This window comes from Canis aureus, chromosome 12, assembly GCF_053574225.1.
Source record: "Canis aureus isolate CA01 chromosome 12, VMU_Caureus_v.1.0, whole genome shotgun sequence".
Lineage (NCBI taxonomy): Eukaryota > Metazoa > Chordata > Mammalia > Carnivora > Canidae > Canis > Canis aureus.
The window spans coordinates 64,120,860-64,144,975 of record NC_135622.1 but is presented as its reverse complement, the minus strand read 5'-3'; the positions used below and the strand labels follow the sequence as shown (position 1 = coordinate 64,144,975).

The window sequence follows — 24,116 nt, the reverse complement described above, 5'->3', positions numbered from 1 at the left end:
CGCCTCCCTGCCATCAGGCCCCGCCTCCCTGCCATCAGGCCCCTCCTCACTGCCTCAGAGCCACGCCCCCTGCCATCAGGCCCCGCCTCCCTGCCCCAGAGCCACGCCCCCTGCCATCAGGCCCCTCCTCTCTGCCCCAGAGCCACGCCCCCTGCCATCAGGCCCCGCCTCCCTGCCATCAGGCCCCTCCTCCCTGCCCCAGAGCCACGCCCCCTGCCATCAGGCCCCGCCTCCCTGCCCCAGAGCCACGCCCCCTGCCATCAGGCCCCGCCTCCCTGCCACGGCCCCGCCTCCCCCCAGTGGCGGGAGGGTGGGGCTCGCCGCTGCTGGTGAGGCCGGTGGAAGGGGAGGAGACAGACGCCGCCCTCCTAGATCCTAGAGCCACCCGGGTCCTGGGGCTGCGGCAACGCCCGCTGAGGAAGGCCAAGGGAGCTCCTCCGGAAGGGCCCCTGAGCCCGCGGAGAGGACACAGGTGACCCAGGCTGAGGCCGCGTCCTCCCTAAATGCCTGAGAGCCGAGGCCCTGAGCAGCTGTGGGTGAGCCTGCCCGGCTGCAGAGGCGCAGGGGAAACGTAGGACCCAGAACAAAATAGAGCTAAGAGTCACTCGTGTGATCATGTTAAAATATAGGTAATTCTTCATACTGTTCTGACTGTATTTTTAAAAGATTTTATTTATTTCTTTGAAAGAGAGCGTGCACACGAGCAGGGGGAGGAGAGGGAGAGAGAAGCAGACTCCCTGTGGAGCAGGAGTCAGAGGTGGGGCCTGGCTCCAGGGCCCCGGGACCCCGACCTGAGCCGAGGGCACACGCTGCACCGACCCCGGGACCCCGACCTGAGCCGAGGGCACACGCTGCACCGACCCCGGGACCCCGACCTGAGCCGAGGGCACACGCTGCACCGACCCCGGGACCCCGACCTGAGCCGAGGGCACACGCTCCACCGATCCCGAGGCCCCGGGACCATTACCTGAGCCGAGGGCAGCCGCCCCGCCATCGCAGCCCCAGAAAGTGCCCCTGTTCTGACTATTTTCTGGGCAGGGCCATGGCCTGGGGGCGCAGCAGGGGAGCCTGCCCCCCTGCCCCCCCGCAGTGGCTGTTCCACTTAAGGGCTGGGCTCTGTGCACAGTGTGCACGTCCTGGGCTGTCCCTATATGGCCAGGGGGCCCCGGGAGCGCTTGCCGGCATGTCTGGTCAGAGGGGACACACACCCAGAGTGCCGCGGGTCACCCCATCCTGGTGTCCCCGACAGGGAGTGGGGGCACCAGAGACTGTATGAGGCCTAGCTGCAGGACCACCAACCTTCCAGCACTTTCTGAGATGAGCAGGGAGGCTATGTGTGCACTGGCCAAAGGTCAAAAGGCAAAAGCTCTCCCAGGGCTGCGGGGAGTGGGGCTCCTACGGCCACAGCCTCATCTGTCCCTGAGCACGGCCTGGGGCCCGGAGCCCCTAGAACAAGCACCAGTGCTCTGCTGAGCTGACACCAGGTCCAAGTGCTCATGGGGGTGCCCGCTGCCTGTCCGCTCACCCTCCAGCTGCAGTGTCAGCTGCTAGCAGGGGTCTGCAGGGACGGGAGGTTGGGGGGCAAGAAGCCCGCTTTCTTCCAGGGTGAGGTGCCTCCCCTTACCTGGGACGGCAGCGCTGTGAGAGCCCAGTCCCAGCGCCCACGCGGCCCGAGACCCTGAGCCGCTGTGGTGGGGGCACGGAGGGGGGCGCTGCGTGGGGCTGAGGGACAGGGGGCTCTGAGCTGTGGCCGCCCGCATGCGCCCTGGCTGAGCCCAAGGAGGCTCCGCGTGGGTAACGTGAGAGTGAGGATACTTGCGGTGAGCCATCGTGGGTGCACGGTGGGACCTCAGCCCTGCAAATGGGCACCCAGTAGGTGCTCGCTAAGGGCTGCTCCCTCCCTCCCCGCCTCCCTCCTGTCCCTGGGCATCTGGGCCTGGGCCCTCCGGGACGCAGAGGCCACAGGGCGTTAGGGCCTGCCGTGTCCCGGGAGGAGCGCGGGGACCCCGGCCCGCGGGGGCTCCACTAAAGTGGGTGCGGGCGGGAAGCAGGCGGCCCCACGGCCACGGTGCGCCAGGGCGTCCCGCTGCCGAGCCACTGGCGTCAGCACACGAGCGGGACGGGAGACGGAGGGGGCGGAGGGGGGCCAGGAGCCCAAGGAAAGGCCGTCGGGGGCGCCCCCGGGGCCGGGCGGCTAACATCGCGGGCTTCAAAAACTGTTACCTGAGTTCTCAGTTTAATCATGTCGGCCTCCATCTGGGAGTTGGACTCGTTGAGCTCCTTGATCTCTTCGTCTAACTGCTTGATTTCCTCATCGTTCTCTATGCCTGTGGGGGCGACAGCAGGTGTTAGGGCCTCGGGCGCAAGACCGCGGGCGGAGGCGCGCTTGTCTCTTGGTTCCTTTTGCATTTGGGACTGAATTTGCTGGAAAAATACCTCTTGGATTTAAGCGAACATAGCGACAGTCCGCATGTCCTTCACGCCTCCCGCCGCCCTCCTCCCCCACGCCCCAGGGTGCCGTCTCCCGGACAGCCCACCCGCCCCGGCCCGGCCGCTCCTACAGGTGGTGACCTGCTCCAGCCCATGTCCTGCCGCCCTGGTCTGTTCTCTGTCTGTCTGTCCATCCGTGTCTGTCACCCGGAAATGAGGCCCCACACCGCTGCCCACAGGTGAGCAAGCCCCCGACCGGGATGGACAATGGAGGCAAACAGCCTTTCTCTTCAGATGCGGAAAACATGCCTTCAGATGTGCCCTTGGGTGTGCCCTGGGGACTGTGCATCCTTGAGTGTGCCCTGGAGGCTCTGCCCTGGGGGCTGTGTGCCCTCGGGTGTGCCCTGGGGGCTGTGCGCCCCTGTGTGTGCCCTGAAGGCTGTGCCTCTCGGGCCTCACTGGGCACCTGGACCAGGTCTCCCTCCGCCGGCTCAGGGTGCTGGTTGCTGGCAGTAGGGTGCACCAGGGCGGGACAGATCCAGGCCCTTTGTCCTTCTGACAATTGGGTGCCACGTGGCTGCGTGTGCTCGAGAAGAAGAGCGGGATGCCTGCAGCCGCTGTCACCCTTGACGCCAGGGACACAGTCACCAGGCACAGCAGGGGATGCTATGGGAACCCCCGGGAAAGGCACATGGCCCAGACCTCGGGGGCCCAGGGCAGGGCCCTTCTCCGGGTCTGCAGACAGAAGGGCAGCGGCCACCTGGAGGGAAGGGCCGAGTCACGGACACTGCAGAGGCAGGGGGGGCAGGGGTGGGGGGAGCGGGTCCCTCCTCCTGAATCTCCTCCTGCAGGCGGAGCCTGAGCCTGCCCACCGTCCCCCACCCTCCCGCCCAGAGGGACCGGCCGAGGCCTGCCGACCACTAGCCTGGGTCTCATGTCCCTGGCCTGGCCTGGAGGCCCCAGGTGCGCGTCCCTGGCCAGCGTGTCGCGGGGCTCAGTACAACTCCTCGGGCGCCATCGATGCATCTCGGAAAGCATTCCCATCTCACAGGACAGTGCACTGCGCTGGGCCCTCCCTCGGGGCCGGCTGTGTCCCCGCTGCCATATGGGACCAGACCTCTGCGGCAACGTCCAGGGAGGCCTCGGGCGGAGCGAGCTCCTGCATGTTGCGTGTGGCACCCACGCCTGAGAACGTGGCTTGTAAGCCATCTGTCACCTGGCGAGGGTTCGCCGCGCGCTCCGTGAGTTGCAAGCAGGCCAAGCGCGCAGACAACACCTCCTGCGTGAGCGAGGCCGCGGCGGTCCCTCCGCGCCGTGGCTGTGCTGCTGGATGTTCCCACTGAGCGTCCGCTAAGACTTCCGAGCAAGTTCCTCGTGTCCTATTTCTTCAGTGTCCTAGGCTTGAACGGTCTTAAATCTTCTCTTTTTGCCACTGTGTGGGGTGGTTTCCGTGGAACACGAGGCCCACGCCAGCGCCAGGGGCCGTCGCCGCTTCTAGGACCACAGGCAGCCGTCCTGTGTTCGCCTCCTGTGCTCAGTGCGGCCCCAGGCCGCCGTCGGATCCACACATGGAATTTGGAGACTTCCTCAAAGGAAGCGTGAAATACGCTCCGTGCACCTGCCCATTCCCAGCGTCAAGGTGGAGCGTTTCCATTGAGAGTGTGCGAGTGGGATTGTGAATGAAACGCCTCGTTTCAGGACAGGCGGTTTGAGGACCACAAAGCCCGGGGGTCCGTGGGGGACCTACGCATCGCAGTGAAGTCATCCTAATTGGTTTGTCAGGGGCGCAACACCCTCGGCGGCAGATAGATGGTGAAGCATCTAGAACACCCCGGAAGGTCAGCACCTTCATCCGGGGCCCAGATTCTGGCAAACGTGAGCTCGAGAAGAGGTTTGGCCAGGCCAACGTGGTCTCCCCGGCCTATGGTTGGAATCCCCGAGGATTCCCCGGGGGCGTCCTGCGGATTCGGGTGTTTGCAAAAGAGCGTCCGGCCCTGACGACCTTCTACGTGACGTGAGCAGCGGCAGAGGGCACACGGCCCGGGCTGGACCGTTCCCGAAGGCGGACGCGTGTCTGAGCCGTCCTGCAGGCGTCTGGGACGGCGAGGGCCACAGCCCGGGGTCTGACACATGACAGACCCGGGCCCCGGCCCCCTTGTCTTCCCACGTACGACTTTTGTGACGAGTGACTTCCTTGGTCTCCTGGGCCTCGAGCTGCCCCTTGCGCGATGGTCCGTCTCTGACCCAGCTCGGCCTGCGGGGACAGCGGCCTCTCCTGAGGCTCGCCAAGTGGCTGCTGAGGAAGCCTGCTGGGTCAGCTGTTGCCTGAGCGGCTAGCGACCCCCGGGCGTCTGTGGGCCCCGTGCTCCCCCGGGGTCTCCCTGAAACGTGGCATGGACGGGCTTTGTCCAGCTGGCTCCGCGCGGTGAGCTGACACGTCATTAAAAGGAAAAGAGAGAGCAAAACCATTGTATGTGGTCGAGCGCCGTGGGCCTCATAGTAAAGAATTAAAATCCACGTTTCCTTTGTGCCGGTCTTAAGGCTGTCCTCTAAATTTTTATTCTAAATTAAACGGCCTCAGACATATAAGTGCACAATACACGTTGAACATTGTGTGCGGGCGGGCGCCTGAGATGTCCGTCCATCAAAACCTGGGCCGAAAGGGCCACTTGGTAAGATCCGGGAGGGGCGTCCACGCTGCAAACCCACCCACAGGTAGAGCGTCGCCACCTGGCGAGTCTGCAGGGCACGTCAGCTCCCTGGCGCAAGTCGGCATCACGAAAGTAAAGGTCCCTCAAAGTCCCCGTGACGACCGTCCCCTCCTTGCTCCGGCGGCTTCGGGAGACAATCCCGTGGGAGAGAGAAAGCGCGGTGACCTCGTGCAGCATCAGATGAGCCGACCCCGTGGGAGCAGGGCGGAGGGGGAGTCTGAGGGACGCAGGGACGTGGGCTGGGCCAGAGCTCCGGGGACTTAGGCTTCGCGGAGCGGGGACCCGGCACCAAGGAGCCAGGAGGCCTGGCGCCAGAGCGGCCGGGTGGTCGGCTCCGCCAAGCCGACGGCAGGCTGCCCGGGGCTGGGCGCTCACGGTGGGCCAGGGTGTGGGCGCGGGGGGGCTTCGGGCACAGTGGTCACGCGTGTGTAAGGGCCGCGTCAGGTGAGCGCTCATGCTCACGCTACTGGGGGCGGGGGGAGCTAGGGCAGCTCCGGAGCCAGAGGCTTAGGTCCTGGAGGTGGGCATCCTGCCGAGGGGGGCGGGGCGTTCATGTAGTACAGACACCCTGCCCGCGAGTGGGCCCCACGGGCCCTGTGATGCCGCGGCCTGGGCGCTGTAAGGAGCGTGCTCCCGAGGACGGAATGGCTCTGACCTCGGCACTGACCAGAAACCACAGGTGGTGGCGGGGGCTCGGGAAGCCCGGTGGGACCAGCTTCCGCGGCTTCCTCCCCGCGCGCCCGAGCCCAACGGAACCCGCAACAGAGACCCGCCCATGGCCAGACCCTGGAACGGGGCGCAGACAGGCGGGTGCACGGCGGCCCCGCGGACCCCCACGGCACGGGCGGCTCCCGTGGGATGAAGCCGTCTGGCACCTCCAGGAGAGCACTGGGTCTTCCTGAGAGCAGCGCTGCCCGACAGAAGGCTCTGGATTCCGCTGCCCCTCGGGAGAGACGGGGCCGGGGGTGCCCAGAGACGTGCCCCCGACTCCCCGCCGCTGGGAAGGCCCGTCCTCAGGGTCTGCGGATCCGCGGCCCGGCTTCTTCCCTCTCCTGCTTGGCGCCAACCCCGGCCCATGGAGGCCGCCTTCACGTCTCAGTCGTCCACGGCCCCGCGGGCCCAAGGACTTTGCCGGAACACACGGCTGTTTGCGGGGCTCTGGAAGCGGCGTCCGTGGCGGTTCCTCACCTGCGGCTCAGAGTGTGTGCAGTGGAAACGGGGAGGCCGGAGCCCGAGCCTTCATGACAACAATGTGGGGACCCTGGCCGCCCTCTGGCCCGCGGCGGCCTCGCCTTAAGGGCCGCTCAGTGCAGGCCGCGCAGAGAGGTCCCGAGCTGCTGTCAGGCCCTGGCAGGGGCCGTCAGGTGACCACAGGGGTGCGGGGACCCCGGCCCGGCTGGCCTTTCTGCGAGGGGTCCATGGGCCTGAGCCGCGGCACCAGCTCCTAGGAGGGGTCCAGGGACCGGGGGTCCAGGTCTGCATCCTGCCCAGGGCATCTGCTGCCCCAGCCTTGCGGTCGGCCCTGCGCCCACGGCCCCCCGGGCGCTGCGGAGGGGCCCAGACTCCGCCCTCCAAGGCCACAGCTTGCTGAGCCATTGCAGAGCCCTCGGTCCGGCGGTCCCGGGGAGGGGGTGCCCTGCGAGGTCTCCGCCAGCACCGCGGTAGCTGCCCCCACCTCCGAGCCCCAGCTCCCAAGTCCGCCGCCCCGTCGAGGCCCAAGCCTGCGTGTTTCTGCTTAAAGACACCAGACTTAACACACGGGGTCGAGTCTCGAAGTGAGCTCACGGCCCGCAGCAGGCGGCACGGCGTGGCCCGGGCTCGCCTCCCTCCCTCTGCTGTGGGCGCGTCTCCACCCTGGTGCAAGGAGGCCTTTCAAACAGAAATCACCAACGGAAGTCACAAAAATTTGGAGCACGTCCCTTTTAAAAACCTATGGAAAGGACCTTGTTTCCAGGGCGAGTGTGGCCTGGTCGTCCCCTCGGCAGCACAGCCACCCGTCTCCCTCTGCCACGGCCCCAGTGGCCACAGAACCTCCACCACTATGGGCTTCGGTGCAAGCCGGTGGGTTCACGAGGATGGGGCTGAGAAGGACAGAGAGGCTGGGCCCCCGCTGCCCCTCCCCCCGTAGTCCCCGCACTCGTCTCGGGGGCACACGGTGCTCGGTGCTCGCGGGTGGTCGGGCCGGGAGGCCAGCTGGGAGGTGGCACGGAGGGAGGGGACGGGCGTGGGGGAGGCAAAGGGCCTGGGGCAGAGCAGAGGGGGCGGCCGTGGGTTCTGGGGAGCCACGTGTTTGGGGATGGCCGCCCGCCCCAGCCCAGGTGACCGGCCTCTGAGGTGTGCCAGGATCACCCCGCCCGGGCTGTCCAAGCAGGCGCGCTGCCTCGGTCCGGGGCCTGGGGCTCGGGCGGCATCGGAGGAGCCGGACCCGGGGTGCTGGGGCCCCTCGCGGCGGCCGGGGGCTGCTCACCATTGCTGGCTCGCTGCCGGATGGTCAGCATCTGCTCTCCTGACAGCTTCGCCTTCTTCATGGCTGACGTGGCCCGCGGGCATCCCGACAAGCTGGGGACAGGACGCAAAGTGGCGTTAGTTACAGGACGCGGCAAGGCCCCCAGCCTGCACAGACCGTCCGGGGCAACGCACGCCGCCGCGTCTTTTTATCAGCCGGGGTGCGGGCAAAGGGCTTTTGGCAAACGGGAAGCAAGCCCGAGTGGGGCGGGCGGGGGGGGGTGTCCCCTGCACACGAGGGTGGCCGCGTCTGCCGGGGCCTGGGGACAGCTTGGGCTGACACGCGGGTGGGCGGGCGGGTGGGACCTCAGGTGACGGCGCGGCGGCCGGGCTCTGGGGTGGGAGCCCGCGCCCCCTCCCCTGCTGCCTCTGGGGGCTGTTGGCAGGTTTGGGGAGTGACCGCCTGGCTATGGGGACTTCCTTGCGATGGAAAGTGTCCAACCTACACGAGGCCTGAGTCGAGTTGATTTTAAATGCACAAATGCAGAGGATCGAACACCGAGCTCGGCCCCATCCGGCCGTTCTGCCTCGGGGCACATCTGGGTGTCCCCCACCGTCCCCTGCCCCATCCTCCCTCCAGTCGATTATGGGGGGCGGGGGCGGCCGCACGTGTGAAAACAGAGCCCCCGGGGCACGATCCTGCTCGAATGTGTCAAACCCCTTTGCCACTGACATCCCATGTGCAGCCTCTTTGCAGACTTCCCGCCGCTGCCCAGGCTCCGTCCCCTGCAGGTCCGCGCTCTGCACCTGGACCGGGGTCCCCGTCTGACCACTGTGCTCCCAGGATGGCTCCCCTGCCTCTTCCCCTGACGCGCTCCGTGTGCACGGAGGACGAGTCGCATCCTGGGCCCCATCACACCTGCCCTAGGGCTCAGCCCCTCCCCCCCACCCGGCCGCCACCCAGAGGGACCCACCGGGGGCCCTGGCACCCCCGAGCAGGTTCACCGGGCACTCGGTGTACCCATGACACGGAAACCGTAAGCGCGAATACAGCTGCGTGTCCCATGTCCCATGTATGCATCACACACGCACGGGTGCGTACTCCGTCGTAATTCAGGGCCTCAGGGACTGTGTCCATGGCACGGGGACGCTCTCAGGGGCTCATCCGCACCTCTGTCCATCCAACACCCGACGACGGCGTGGCTTAGCTGGTTATGAGCAGCACCCGGTACGTGCGCGTGAGGAGGCTGCTAAATATCCTCGCACAGTCCACGCGACGTCCATGTCGTCCTCGAGGAGCCGGCGGTGAGCGGTCGGTCAGTCTTCGGCAGCTGCTGCCGAGGGTCTGGGAGGGGCCGACTCGTCTCTGCCCTGTCGCCCTTCCCGGGACCCCGTCGTGAACCGCGTTTGCTGATGGTGCTTCTAGACTAACAGGCGTGAGTCCCCAGGGTAAACGCGGGCACGCAGGGCCTCTGTGCCCGGCGGACGGCGGGCAGCGGAGCGGGGGCACCGAGCCGTCCCAGGGGCTTGGGCACCTCCTGGGGCGCCCGATGCTGCCGCCCGGCCTTGTGGATGCTCCTTCCCAGGTTCTCTCTCCAGAGTGACCCGGGATGGTCCCCCAGCCGGGCTCCGGCCTGCTCGGCCCACGGAGGACGGACCGCCGCCTCCCCGGGGAAGGGTCACCGGCTTCTCGAGAGCACAGTCCCGGTGGCCTGTGAGGCAGGGCCCACTCCTCCTCTGCGTCGGCCCCCCGCCCGCTGTCACAGGCCTGGCCTGTCTCCAGGCCCCGGCTCTGGGGGGACGCCCGGTTGACCTGGGCAGCCTGCGTCCCGGCCACCGTTGCTCCCGGTCTGCGCTCACCGGGGCTGGTCCCCAGAGGGCTCTCCTGGCCACCCCGTCCGGCTGCTCCTGGGGAACCTCCCCGGCTGAGTCCTCCTGCCCTGAGAAGAAGTGATCAGAATTGAGCGATGCCCCAGTGTGTGGGTGCAAAGCAGCAAAGGGGGGGGGACCGGTGAGGCAAAGCCCGCAGAGTGGGCGCACGAGGGTCCTTGGTGGCCACCTAGAATGCTGGCTGCGGGCCTGAGCCTGCGGAAGCCCAGAACCGCTTAAACACGGGCTCCCAGGGTGCATGGACTCGCGGAGCCCGATTCCATCGTCCGCCCCTTGCTTTTCTCAGTTTTGAGCGTGGAGGGGCAGCGAGGGTGCAGACGATGCACCACGCCAGGAGTCACCCCCAAAGCTGGGAAACCGAGTCGGGGCAGAGACAGGCCCACGGAGCTGTGGCTGTTCCAGCACGAGCCCCCTCGCCCAGTGCACAGGGATGCGTGGGGGACCTGGGTCAGGTCCAGAGGATCCCCGGCACCCACGCGGCTGGAGGACGCGGGGGATGTGCGCTGCCTGTCCCCGTCGAGGCAGGGACCCGGGGTGCTCAGTGCGGTTCCCTCGAGGACCCAGTGGGCTACCATGCAAAGTCCTCTAACTAAAACTGCACTGCTCTGGGCGGGGATTTGGGAAGTCACAGTCTTAGCTGGGGTCACTCCGGGCACCGGACACTTAAACTGTGGCCCCCGCAGCTTGCAGTCGCCCAGGCCCTAGGACAGCGGCGGCAAGTCCAGTGGCTTCCAGGTGGAGGCTCCGGAGGGAGTGGGGAGGCTTGGGCAGACAGGTCATTGACCCCAAGGGACCTCCTTCAGGAGGGCTGGCAGGCCGGGAGGCAGGGGGAGGCGTGTTCCTGGGAGGAAGCAAGGGGCTGGGAGCAGGGTGCCACGTGCTGCCCCCTGGCCGTTTGCCGCCCGCGGAGCGACTGGGCACAGAGCTTAGGGACGGAGGACTCGGACAGCCCAGCAGGCGGTGCTGGGGGCTCAGAACTCCACCCGGGTGCAAGCAGCGTCTCGCAAGCCAAGTATCACTCCCCGACACTTTATCCTACTATTCACTGCCGCACCTGGCTCTACCAGCCTCTTCCTGTGGAGCTGCCACTTGCAAGAGATGAGATCCGGCTGCCGTGCAGCTGGGCCTGCAGCAGAGACACCTGCTGACGCCATTACAGCCCCACGCTGTCTGCCAGGCGACTTGGAGGACAGGCCAGACGCTGAGGCCGGCGCTCTAGGGCTGCAAGACACCCAGCCCCGCACGTGTGGGGAGAGGGCAGGGCGCTGCTGTGCTGCCCGTGGGGAAGGCTGGCCGTCCTGGAGGGAGCGTCACCCGGAGGGAGGGTCACCAAGTGGGAGGGTCACCTGGTGGGAGGGTCACCTGGAGGGAGGGTCACCTGGTGGGAGCGTTACCCAGCAGGAGTGTCACCTGGAGGGAGGGTCACCTGGTGGGAGGTTCACCTGGCGGAGCATCACCTGGTGGGAGCGTCACCCAGTAGGAGGGTCACCCGGTGGGAGGGTCACCTGACAGGAGCGTCACCCAGTAGGAGGGTCACCTGGAGGAAGGGTCACCTGGTGGGAGACTCATGTGGTGGGAGGGTCACCTGGTGGGAGCATCACCCAGCAGGAGGGTCACTTGGAGGGAGGATCACCTGGCAGGAGCATCATCTGGTGGGAGGGTCACCTGGTGGGAAGATCACCTGGAGGGAGGGTCACCCAGCAGGAGCATCACCCAGCAGGAGGGTCACCTGGAGGGAGGGTCACCTGGCAGGAGTGTCACCCAGCAGGAGCATCACCCAGCAGGAGGGTTATTTGGTGGGAGGGTCACCTGGCGGGAGTGTCACCTGGAGGAGTGTCACCTGGCAGGAGGCTCATCCCGCAGGACAGCCTGGGGACCGTGTCCCGTGCCCTGACCTCCAGCACCCGGGAGGCGCCCAAGCGGGCCCTTGTGCTGCCTCGGCTGCCCGGGGACCGTGTCCATCACGGGGCCGTGTCACGGATTCTCTGGCGCCCGGGCTCCCCGGCTCTCCTTGGTGAGCATCTTTCTTCGGCTCCTCCTCCCTCCCGCCTTCTGGAGTCTCCAGCGAGCTGGTTGGTAGCCCCAGGAATTCTTTCCCTGGTTTTTAAAGACTGTCTTCTTTTCTCATTTTTATAAGTTAAGAGAGATTTCCTCAGCTTCCCACGCTGACCTTCTCACTCAACTTTTTATTCCCCTTGTCTCTGTTTTAAAAAGATCTTTCTTGTTCCCTTGATTTCTCTTGGCTTAAGAAGAGAGTAAGTCACACTATTCTATTTAGTCTCCTTTTCTATCTAATGACAAATCAAAAAAATCTTTTTCTTTCCAGAAATGTCCGTTTTCTCTGACCTTTCCTTTCCTTTTTAAGGTCTGTTTTGCTTTCAGCCCGTTACTTAGTGCTTTCCTCCTAGGAAAGCTGGTCCTCCTTGGCTGTTCATTCCCGTCTCCGAGTGGTGCCTGCCGAGGCCTGTCCCGGGGCCCTGCAGATGTGGGGGGTCCTCTCTCATCTGGAGGTCACAGGGGACGCACCCGGGACAGGGCTGGGGCCACAGCAGCCCCGGAGCAAGAGGCGAAAGGCCTCGGCCTGCACCGGGCATTCCCGCTTCCCGCGTGCCGGGGACCCCAGGGCTGGGGGCACGAGGCCGGGCATCCGGAGCCCCGCTCTTCTTCCAGAGGCGTCCCCCTCCGGCTCTGTCTCCGAGCTCGCCCTGCATCCCACCGCAGGGTCCCCGGGGCCCGTGCACTGCGGTCTCGCTCCTGACTTCCAACCTCCGTGCGTCCATCCGGGCGCCTGCGTTGTCCGTCAGTCCGAGGTGTTTCTCTCCCCTTCGTGTGGGTCAGGGTGGCAGGGAGCCCGGCTGCAGGGGGTGTCAGTGACTCCAGAGAGACGGCGCTGACTCCTCCCCGGGGCTCCGGGGGCGCCCGCGGCCTGGGCCCTGAGAGCCGGAGCCATGCAGCCGCCAGCGCCTGTGATCTTCCCGTGTCCCGGAGGCCGCGTCGTCGCACCATGCAGCACCTGCCGTCTCCGCGGGCTCTGTGGCCAACATCAGATCCGAGTGTCACGGGCGAGGCGTTTGGAGCTGCCGATGCAGCGTCTGCAGGGACCGCGCACCTCTGTGGGCCTGGACCAAGACGGCAGGGCTAGAGGGAGGACGGAGAGGGCTGGGCCAGGAGGGGGCGCCCCGGAGACCCCGGGACACGCTCCCGTCCAGCTAGCGAGGGCACAGAGGAGAGACCTCGGTGAGCGCCAGTGGCCGCCAGCCCGCCGCTCCCGGTCAAGTGGTCTGGGTGCCTGTGCCCAGGACAGAGCCCAGCGGACGGCGGGGTGCAGGGCCCGAGGGGCGAGATGCCTCCGGGGTACCCCCTCGGCGACCGCGGGCAGCACAGGCTGGAACCAGGCTACGTTCTTGCCTCACGCGGAGGAAGAACAGAAATTGGCACAGAAAACACAGACGTGTGGAATTCGCATGACAGCGTCACATTTTAGAAACTGCTGTTTCCCTGAAAACCTAGGATCTGTTCACGAGTTGAGGGTGGCGTCGTGGTGATGGGGACCGAGGGGTATGTGGGGTCCGCGGTGCAGTCTGAGGGCGCCCACCGGCCGCGGCGTCGAGGTCCTGGTGCCCGTGCTCCCGTGGGTGCCCGTGGGCGCCCGTGTGCTCAGTTTCTTCATCTGTTTACCGGAGATAAAGATGAGCTTGTTTGAATTAATTTTGTTGCTTGTTCATTGGCCGGTCTTCCCTTTACAAGCACTGGCTGCGTTTTCTGAGGCAGACACGGTATGACGACTTATTTGACTTAAGGCCTGAGCGCAAAATAACCTGCTTGTGGGAGGTGGCTCCGGAGCCCCGAGGACCTGAAGGCGTTTGAGGCGGGCGGAGGGCTCCAGGTGAGGACACACCTGTTCACACCTTGCTTTCAGGCTCGTGAGACCCCAGCAGGGGCCCGGGGCCGGGGCAGGCGTCCGACACGCACGAGCAGAGGTGGAAGCTGGGCGAGGTTTAAGCCGTGGGCTTGTGGTCACTTTGCAGAGCCGGGAGCCCACTGGCTGCTGCCCAGGACCCCTGAAGGGTAAGTGGGCCTCCAGCGGCCGCCGGATGTGTATTGGCCACCCGGGGACAGACGCATGAGGTGCAGGTGTGACTTGGGTCCAGGACGAAAGTTCTTGTGACCACGAGACCAGGCCACCCACAAACCCAGCACCGCGGCCACCTGCTGCCTGAGGCCACGGAGGGTCAGTGGATGCGACCTTCACCTTTGGCCTTGGGGGAGTTTTGGGGGGAGTCGCAGTTTGGGGCTGATGGTGCATTTCTCCCTCCCAGATGCTTCCTGTCAAATACTGGAACGTGGAGATTACAATGCAGGAGTCTCACTACCGAGGGGCCTTCGGAGGCGGCGGTCAGCACGCGGCCATTCAGAGGGGACCAGCCCCACGGGGCACGTCCAGACAGCCGGCTGCAAAGGGTCATGGATTCAAATCTCCCGAAGGCTTTCTCATGCCGCTGGGGAATCGGTGAGGACGACCGTCCGTGGAAACAGCTCTGAGGACCAGCGTGGACCTGGGAGGCAGTGAGGGTCCAGGAGCCGGAGTCGAGTTTCACCGTAGGCCCTGGTGAGGCTCGCTCTCTCCCTCTGGGGTGCGTGCAGGGGTAGGATGTGCGGGCGGCTCTGGTCGGGGGCCTGGGCTCTGCAGCCCCACATGCATCCCCAAGGAGCAGAGCTATTTCCTCAGCAAGACCTCCCTGTACCCCCTCTTCTTGAGGAGTTCCCGTCCCGCACAAAGGACAGTGCCTCTGCGGGGTGGACCCTGCCTCCAGGCTCCTCCGGCAACAACACAAATCCTGGGCCAGCAAGTGGGCCACGAACAAAGCATGGAGACCTCTCCCTGCAGACGAGGCCACCTGGTAAGATGACCAGAGTGGCCAGAGGGGAGTGGGGGCCTGGCTACCTTCTCAGAAGCGGGGCTCCAGCAAACCCCCATCCAGAAAATCCCCGTCTGGCCCTGGATGAACATCTCCATCCCCCTGGCAGCTCAGCTCCTCCTGGAGATGGGCCACCCGAGCCCACTCCCCCTCCTTCTCTGGGAAAGAGATCTGGAACTGAGAAGACTGCTCTCCTTGTGTGGTGAAGGGAAGCATGATGCGTTCCACGCGCCTTCCTGACACAGAAAACCACCACGTGGTCTGGGGAACTCCGGCCATGACCTCCAGTCTCGTCCTGCCTCTTGCAGCCAGCAGCAGAAGCCAGAGGAGACAACCCAGGGCGGCTGGGAAAGGGGACAAGTGTCCGCAGGGAAGGGTGAGGGACCAGGGGGCCGCACAGAGTGCAGGGGGAGTGCTCCCGAGGCGACAGGGCCCCCGGTTCATCCACAGCTTGGAGCACAGTTAGCTTGGCAGGCCGCCAATTCCCCGAAGCTGTGGAATTTGGATTTGTCATCACAGGTCTTGAGAGAGTACCTGGGAGCTCCCTGAGGGTCCTCTGGGCGGGTCCTCTGGGTGTGCACGTGGCCTCGGAGGGAGGGGCGCGGTCCCAGCTGTGAGAGGACCCCCTGCAGAGGCGGACGTCTCCATGGGGGGCCGAGGGCAGGGCTGTTCCAGCTGGGCAGGAGAGGTCTGCCCCCCGCTGCTTCCCCTCTGCCTGGACAAGAGCAGGGGACCTCCCCCCCCCCCCCCCCGCCTCCACAACCCAAGAGGCCCAGAGGAAGCCTAGTAGGCGAGTGGGCCGCAGTTCTCTTCCCGAGGCCTCCCCGAGTCCCTGTGCTGTGAGCATCCCGGGCGGGTCCCGCAGGTGCACGCAGAGGTCCACGGGTGACGCCTGTGCTGTGAGCATCCCGGGTGGGTCCCGCAGGTGCACGCAGAGGTCCACGGGTGACGCCCGTGCTGTGAGCATCCCGGGCGGGTCCCGCAGGTGCACGCAGAGGTCCACGGGTGATGCCCGTGCTGTGAGCATCCTGGGCGGGTCCCGCAGGTGCACGCAGAGGTCCATGGGTGACGCCCGTGCTGTGAGCATCCTGGGCCAGGTCCCGCAGGTGCACGCAGAGGTCCACGGGTGACGCCCGTGCTGTGAGCATCCTGGGCCAGGTCCCGCAGGTGCACGCAGAGGTCCATGGGTGACGCCCGTGCTGTGAGCATCCTGGGCCAGGTCCCGCAGGTGCACGCAGGGGTCCATGGGTGACGCCCGTGCTATGAGCATCCCGGGCGGGTCCCGCAGGTGCACGCAGGGGTCCATGGGTGACGCCCGTGCTATGAGCATCCCGGGCGGGTCCCGCAGGTGCACGCAGAGGTCCACGGGTGATGCCTGTGCTGTGAGCATCCCGGGCAGGTCCCGCAGGTGCACGCAGAGGTCCACGGGTGACGCCCGTGCTGTGAGCATCCTGGGCCAGGTCCCGCAGGTGCACGCAGGGGTCCATGGGTGACGCCCGTGCTGTGAGCATCCTGGGCGGGTCCCGCAGGTGCACGCAGAGGTCCACGGGTGATGCCTGTGCTGTGAGCATCCTGGGCGGGTCCCGCAGGTGCACGCAGAGGTCCACGGGTGATGCCTGTGCTGTGAGCATCCTGGGCGGGTCCCGCAGGTGCACGCAGGGGTCCACGGGTGACACCCACCGGACAGACTTCTCTCCTTAAGGCCGAGTGCCCAGGGGAGAGAGTCTCACCTTCTTGCTGTTGGTTTTCTGATCTCTAAAATCGGGACCATGCGGATCTCAGGGCACTGTGGTTCAGTGACGTATGTTTGTAAAAATAACCAGTGGCTTCTTAACATCTAGCGGAAACGGGGTAGCACAGAGCCTTCCTCTGCTTGGGCTCACAAAGACCCCGTCTCCCCAACATCCCCAAGGTGGACTACATCTCCCAGTGCCCCTTGAGGGACTACACCTCCCAGCATCCCTTGGGAAGACTACATCTTCCAGTGCCCCTTGGGGAGACTACATCTCCCAGCGTCCCTTGCATTTGGTGATGCTGCCCTGGGTCCCCTGGGGGTGCCGGGGAGGGAAGGTGCTCCTGCAGAGCCTTGCAGGAGAAGATCGATCATAAAAGTAACCCGCGGAGTAAGCTCTCAGGCTGGTGGCTTATTTTTAACGTGATTCTCTTGGCAAGTGTCAAGCAAAATAAACATTCGAGGACAGGCTCTCTCCCGTTTGTGATGAACTGCGAGGAAGCTGGGAATAAAGTAAATCGGGTCCTAGGGTCCGGGTGCGAACGTTTTAGAGGGACTAGGACGTGATCTTTGTGGAAAAAAAAAAAAGTCTCTTTGGTCCAGCCCAGTGGAGAAGAAGGCTTCGTTCTAAGATTATTTGGTGACCTTGCAGGGTTAGACCTAGTGGCTCTGGTTTGCGGCCTGTTCCTCATGTCCTGGGGTGGAGGAGATGGAGGCGGTGGGAGCACCCGCGCACTCGGAGCAGCGGGGCGAGCGCAGACGACATCCCCCGGCGCGCCCCGGGCCTGCGCCCGCCTGTCTGCAGCAGACCCCGGGCTTTCCTGGCGCCCTGCACCCCGCACCCCGCACCCCGCACGGCGCAGGAGGCATCTCCTAGGTGCCGGTGCCAGGCTCAGTGAGGCGCTGGGTCTGCGGCAAATGGTCCCGGGCCAGACGCCGCCCAGACTGCAGTGGGGCAAGAGGGGGTGGCCGGGACAGGGACCAGGCCAGACGCCGCTGGGTCGACATGCCATGCCGGGGGCCTGGGTGTGAGTCCTGCTCTGCCCTGCCCAAGAGCCCCGCTGAGCCGCCCCTGGTCTTGAGCTGGAAATACTGTGGTACCCGTGTCCCGGGACCTGAGCGCGACTCAGGGTCGACGCAGGTGGGGGTGCTCGCCCCGGGGGGCAGCCTGTTGAAGGACGAGGAGCCTCTTCGGCAGAGGGGCATGTGGAGGGAGGCGTGTCCCAGGGAACAGGAAGGCGCAGGGACAAGGAGTGCAGGTGAGGAGGGCCGGGAGGGGAGGGATGGTCCTATCCCCCCACAGCCAGGTCGGGGTCTTGGGGCGCTCCCCCTCTAGTGACCCCTGCGCCCGGCGTCATCCCAGGGCTGTGCCGGGCTGTGGTCTGCGTGGCCCTCCTGCACCCCTGGCTGTGAGGGGGGAGCCCACCGCGTGCTCCCCGGGCGGCGGGGGCGGTCCTGGGGTCCTGGGTCCCCGGGCCTGTCCTGCCCGCTCAGCCCCTCTCTACAGCAGCTTCCGCTGGCCGCTCACCTGCCCCCGGACCCCCGCCGGGCCCTGCCCTCGCCCGAGCTCCGCCTGCTGGGCCGCCCGGCTCTGTCCCCTCTGTCCCCGCTCTTTCCTCCCTGGCAGCACGTGGGCTCTGAGTCCCTGAGGCTGCGCCACCCGCCCGAGCCCTTGGGAGGTACTGGCCGCACCCGCGTCTCCTCCTCCTGCAGCCACCACGTCGCTCGCCCCTGCGACACCTGCCCTCTGCCCTCTGCCCTATCTCAGGCCACTTGCGGTCCCAGTCCCCTTGCCTTGCTTCCCCAACTGGACCTTCTGGAACCCTCCGCACAGCCCTGGGGGTTCCCTCCACGGGCCTCACTGCCGCTGCTTCGGGGACAGTGTTCATCCTGCTGGGGGCCGGCCTCTAAGGGGGGGCAGCGGTGGGGACAGCTGCTCACTCCGGAATTCTTGGGACGCGTTCCCGAATGGTGGAGGCCGTGAGTCTTAAAAACGTGCCGCATCATCAGAAAGCGAGGGATCTTACTTTCCTCCTGTCTGGGGTGTTAGCAGCGTATCCCAGAGGGAATTTGCCGGATTTATATGGGAAAAAAAATTGGTTTTGAATGACTTGGTTTTCATTTTCACCATTGCTTCTTTAGGGAGAGCCAGCCTGCCCTAGAGACGCAATAGGACCTTTTCCATGTCCTTTTCAGTGGCTCCACTCAGGACCCCGATTGGAGCCCCGCTGACCCCCCACTCCCCCCGAACAAAACAGACGAAGTGGTTTCATCTACCGTTTACGACCTGGCGCCATGACCCTCGGTCCTTTCCCGCCTCGCAAGGCTCTCACACTTTGGGGGGAAAAGACGAATAACAGGAACTTCCTGTGTCAGCGGAGGCTTCCCTTTGATTCTAAACCTGCTTTGCGTTCACAGCACAGGGGGCCGGGCCACAGCGGGGCTGTCTGCGGGCCCCTCCTGACCGAGGCCTTTGGCTGAGGGGCAGCCAGTCGCTCCTCACGGCGGGGCCACCACCCCAGGAGCGGGTGTGGATGAGCTTGCTGGGTGCTTGGCTGGGTGCTTGGCTGGGTGCTTAGCAGGTGCTTGGCTGGGTGCTTGGCTGGGTGCTTGGTGGGTGCTTGGCTGGGTGCTTGGTGGGTGCTCACTGGGTGCTTGACTGAGTGCCTGGCCGGGGGCTTGGCCAGGGGCTTGGTGGGTGCTTGCTGGGGGCTTGGCCAGGTGCTTGGCTGGGGGCTTAGCCGGGGGCTTGGCTGGGTGCTCACTGGGTGCTTGACTGAGTGCCTGGCCGGGGGCTTGGCCAGTTGCTTGGTGGGTGCTTGGCTGGGGGCTTGGCCAGGTGCTTGGCTGGGGGCTTAGCCGGGGGCTTGGCTGGGTGCTCGCTGGGTGCTTGGCTGGGTGCTCGCTGGGTGCTTGGCTGGGTGCTTGTCTGGGAGCTTGCTGGGTGCTTGACTGAGTGCCTGGCCGGGGGCTTGGCCAGGGGCTTGGTGGATGCTTGGCTGGGGGCTTAGCCGGGGGCTTGGCTGGGTGCTCGCTGGGTGCTTGGCTGGGTGCTCATTGGGTGCTTCGCTGGGTGCTTGTCTGGGTGCTTGCTGGGTGCTTGGCTGGGGGCTTGGCCGGGTGCTCGGCCAGGTGCTCGCCGCCCGGCGTCTGCTCTCACGCCTTCAGGGAATCAGTTTTGCCCGCCCAGCAGCATAAATGAGAACAGGAGGATGTGGTTCAGCCTTGCGGGGGGCACGTCTGACACCGGCCACACGGGGCCCCTGGAGGACCCCAGTCTCAGGGGAGCAAGCCCGCTTGTCGGGGTCCCTGCGGGAGGGGACTCGTGGAAGAGAGAGTGGGTGGTGGGCACCAGGCAGCGGGAAGGCGCGGGGAGCGAGGGTTCCCGCAGACACCGCGTCAGCCTAGGCAGACGGCGAAGTTCTGGGGTGGAGGGTGGGCGCTGCCCAAGGTCACTGAGCGGGGCCCCTGCACAGGACAGATGGCGGGAGTGCAGGGGCTCCACGCACAGCGTCCTCCATGCCCTCCTCCCGCACCCGCCTGTGTCCCTCCTGCGCAGCCCACCCTCCGGCAGCGGGGTCACGCCGAGCCCCATGCGCTCAGGACGGCTGCCCGCGGGCGCCTCCGTGGCCCTGCTCTGGCCTGGCTGGCGAAAGGCGGCTGTTCGCCGCTCCTGAGGACAAGTGAAGCCCCCGACGGCTGTCCTCCGCCCGGAGGCCCCTGACCCCCACACCCTCCGAGTGCCCCGACACGTCACCCCCAGGCCTGCTCGGGCAGGAGCGCGGCGCCCACCCCCGAGCCTCGGGCTCATCGAGCACAGCTGCTGGCCAGGAGGCGGGTCACATCCGGGGACCTCCGGGGCCAAGCAGGGAGGCTTCCTGGCCCTGGGGCAGGCAGCCAAGCACGGGCGGGGGGTCGTCCTTTGTCCCCTGGGCCTGGCCGTCCAGCACTAGCAGCGTGATCCGTCCCTGCTCCCGGACGCTGGGAACCTCTGGGGGGCCGCAGGCTCCACTGGGCCGGGCTGCTGGCTGGGGGCCCCACTGGCCCCGTCGGACTTTCCTACCTCTGAGGAATTCCTTTGACAATTAAAAAGCCACCTTCCTTTCAAGGAACCTTGGAAGGCTCAGTGTCCCCGTCCCCAAACACCTAGGACGCGGGGTTGCGGCATCTTTGTTCATCCCGTGCTGGACGTGCCTTTCCCCCGTTTCTCCTGCCGGCCTGGTTTCCGAGAAGCCGGGGACCCCACGTCCAACCCGCTCTGTTGGCCTGATTTGTCCGCACCCCCCGACCCTTCCACGGGGAGCCACAGGCGGGCCTCCTGTGTTGCGGCGCTCTAGGGGCTTGCAGACACGGAAGCGTGGGCGGTAACGATTCACGGCAAGACTGGCCTTCCCGGGCGCGTCCAGGCTGCGGCGTGAGACCCCGGGCCAGGTGCCGCCTGGGGATGACCCTACAGGTGCCCGCGCACAATTCCAGCAGGTTCTCTGCCGAGAGCCTCCGCTGATCCAGGGGCGGGACTGGGACTTGCTTCTCGACCCGCTCTAGGGTCTCCCGCCTGTGCCAGGGCAGGTCATGGCTTTGCCGGCAGCGTCGCCGCTGCTCTTTCGGAGCAGGGGTGTTGGGTTGGGAGCCACTCACCTGCGGTGCGTGAGGAAGCTGCCGCTGACGTGGCCCGAGCCGTCGCAGCCCGGCGTGGGGCACGACATGCCCTCCGTCTTGACGGACTTCCAGGAGAACTGCGAGCCATTGAGGTACCCGTCCTTCTGTCTCTTGGCGGCCAGGGGGCACCCGGACGCGCTGCGATGGGAGGCGTACTTCCCGGTTATGTGGCCCTGGCCGTCACACCCGGGAACGGGACACCTGGGGAGCAAAGCCACACGCTGTGTCGGGGCGTCGCTCGCCGGGTGGCCTCTGTGGCGAGGCCAGAACAGCCCGCTCGGTCGGCCGGAGGGAAGGAGAGGGAAAGGGGGGCTGGCAGTGGGCGGCGGCCGAGGACACTCGTGGCGGGGCGGGGGGGGGGGGTGGCCGGCCTGTGGGAAACACGTGCTCTTGCACCGTTCACGTTACCCCCGGACTCTGTTAAGTCGCAGGTATTTTGACAATTTTCATCTGAATGAATTTTTAGTTTGTTCTCATGGAAAACTTTTCTCCAGAGTCGGAGGCGAACATTGCAGGCGGGCGACGCCGGGGGCATCTCGCGGACTCTGGGCCCCGGGCGACAGCCTGGGCGGACGGCGGGGGTGCAGGAGTCCCCTGAGAGGCCGGGACGCGGCCACCGCTGGTCTCAGTGTTGCGGTGACGCATCAGGGGCCTTCGTGGACCCGCCCCCGCCCCCCAGTCCGTGAGCTGCTCTCTGCACCCGGACGGGGAGTGTGGCCCGTGGCAGCCGCTGGGCACACGGTCCGCTGTGTAGACGGTGCGTCCGCGGGCGGCAGGTGTCCCAGGCCATGCTCCCTGGCTCCCCGGCCTGCGGGCCCGCACCCTCCCACCACCCGCTGCCCCCCGCGCCCGGTACCTGATGGGCTCCTGGTCTTCCTTGTCTTCCTTGCTCTGCGCTATCCTTATGCCGCTCTTCTTCGCCCTCGGGCAGCCTGAAAGACTAGGGAAGGACAGGGCTTCAGGACGCATCCGCCCGCCTGTGGCCGCCGCTCGACACCCTGCTCTCCAGGAGCCGGGCTGCTCCCCACGAACACGGAGCCCGGCGCGGGGTCCTCCTGGGCACCACCCCCCCGCGCCGTGTGCTCGCAGAGGCCTGAGAGCCCAGCAGCCCCGACCGGGGCACCACAACCATGACCCGGAGGCCTGGCTGCGGCGGCCGGGGAACGAGGCTGGTGAGGACGGGCGGGCCGGCGGGTGCAGAAAGGGCAGCCCCGGAGAGCAGCCACGCCTCCTGGGCCCTCTCGGGGACCCGCCTTCTACAGCCCTCCCTGACCCGACCCCGACCTCGACCTCGGAGTAGCGGCCTCGGCGTGTCTGCGGGGCGTACAGAGGGTGCCCAATGCCAGGCTTCCCTTCCTCAAAATCTTGGGAATAGAAGCTCACACTTCTGCGTGGGAAAACGTGCAGCTGGGGCAGAAAGTGCTGGTAGAGGTACCGGCGTAGCACCGGCCAGCGCGCTGTCCTACGAGGTCACACGGGACAGAGGGAACTGGACTCTGCAGAAGGACCAGAAACTGGGCCGTTTACTGACACGCCCGGGACACATGGACACAGACTGCAGTGTGGACGGGGCTCCAGGTAGACGGGGCTCCAGGTGGACGGGACTCCAGGTGGACGGGGCTCCAGTGTGGACGGGGCTCCAAGTGGACGGGACTCCAGGTGGATGGGGCTCCAAGTGGACGGGGCTCCAGGTGGGCAGGGCTCCAGGTGGATGGGACTCCAGGTGGACGGGGCTCCAGGTGGACGGGGCTCCAGGTGGATGGGACTCCAGGTGGACGGGGCTCCAGGTGGACGGGGCTCCAGAGTGGATGGGGCTCCAAGTGGACGGGACTCCAGGTGGACGGGGCTCCAGGTGGACGGGGCTCCAGGTGGATGGGACTCCAGGTGGACGGGGCTCCAGGTGGACGGGGCTCCAGAGTGGATGGGGCTCCAAGTGGACGGGACTCCAGGTGGACGGGGCTCCAGGTGGACGGGGCTCCAGTGTGGACGGGCCTCCAGGTGGACGGGGCTCCAGGTGGACGGGACTCCAGGTGGACGGGGCTCCAGTGTGGACGGGGCTCCAGGTGGACGGGCCTCCAGGTGGACGGGGCTCCAGGTGGACAGGGCTCCAGTGTGGACGGGCCTCCAGGTGGACGGGACTCCAGGTGGACGGGGCTCCAGGTGGACGGGGCTCCAGTGTGGACGGGGCTCCAAGTGGACGGGGCTCCAGGTGGACGGGGCTCCAGGTGGACAGGGCTCCAGTGTGGACGGGGCTCCAAGTGGACGGGACTCCAGGTGGACGGGGCTCCAGGTGGACGGGGCTCCAGGTGGACGGGGCTCCAGTGTGGACGGGCCTCCAGCATGGATGGGCCTCCATTGTGAATGTAGACTCCACTGCGGATGGGGCTCCAATGTGGACGGGGCTCCAGGTGGACGGGGCTCCATCATGGATGCAGACTCAGCAAGGACATGGACTCCTGTGTGGAGTGACCGGGGGGGGGCCCAGACCATGCCCCTGCTGCTCCTGGGCTTGTGGTGCATCCTTCCCTGGTCAGCCCTGGCCCCCCCGCCACGCGGATTCCCAGGTGGAGGCGGGTTGCCCGACAGGAGGCCCATCCCCGGCCCTGCACCCCACGTCCTCAGCTTTGCACCTTCTTGGTGAAGGAGCCTGGCTCCCGTCTGCCGAGAAGCGGCACCCTGCAGACTGGGGGTGGCTCGGGGCCGGGCTGGGCTGCGGGTGGTCTCCCTGGCGCGCGGCCCATCTCCTTTGGCAGGAACTTGGCAACAGCACCCGAATCTCTCCCTCCTGCTGCCTTTATCCCTCTGCTCCATTTTGAGGTAAGATGTAGGAAAGGGGGGGTCCTCCCCCCACTGACTGCTCAGCGGCTGCCCCTGCACCCCGCGGTCCGACTCTTCTCTCTGCTGGCAAACGCACTGTTGTCCGGGTCTCCATGACCCTTGAGCGGCTGGCGGATCTGCAACCCCTACGCTCCTCCAGGGCCTGCAAGCGGCCTTGGCCTGTGCAGGTCCGTGTCCCACGCCCACGCCGTCCCTGGGCCCCTCACCTCCTCTCCTCGCTGTGGCTACTCGCACGGTGCGTCCTGAGCATCTTCCTGACCCACCTGCTTCCCTGTCCGAGACCCGGCAGCCGGGAGGCCGGGTGACCTCGGAGCTGCCCGAGCGCAGTCCGTGTCATCCCTGCAGTTGTTCCTCAGCACGTGCACAAGGCCCCGGGTGCCCGGCCTGCCAGCAGCGCCCGCGTCCTCTTCTCCTGGGCCCCCACCTGCCCCACCACCCCCGCCACCTGCCGTGCCACCTGGCTGCCCCTGTGGCCCCGCTCCGGCTGTCTGG

At 66.5% G+C, this 24,116-nt stretch overlaps 1 protein-coding gene across 29 annotated transcripts in view; it reads right to left on the bottom strand.

The window, feature by feature from the left end:
• The window catches only part of MYT1L (myelin transcription factor 1 like), a 404,915-nt gene that overhangs the window by 4,683 nt on the left and 376,116 nt on the right, over nt 1-24,116 (bottom strand). For 24 of the 29 annotated variants that reach the window (XM_077844293.1, XM_077844273.1, XM_077844291.1 and 21 more), the window contains 4 exons: nt 21,643-21,726; nt 20,766-20,987; nt 7,609-7,700; nt 2,218-2,327 (listed from right to left, as the gene is read on the bottom strand). In XM_077844293.1, the coding sequence (XP_077700419.1) occupies nt 2,218-2,327; nt 7,609-7,700; nt 20,766-20,987; nt 21,643-21,726 (508 nt within the window). The remainder of the gene's footprint in view (nt 1-2,217; nt 2,328-7,608; nt 7,701-20,765; nt 20,988-21,642; nt 21,727-24,116) is intronic. The other 5 variants (XM_077844294.1, XM_077844301.1, XM_077844304.1 and 2 more) reach the window with 1 other exon arrangement.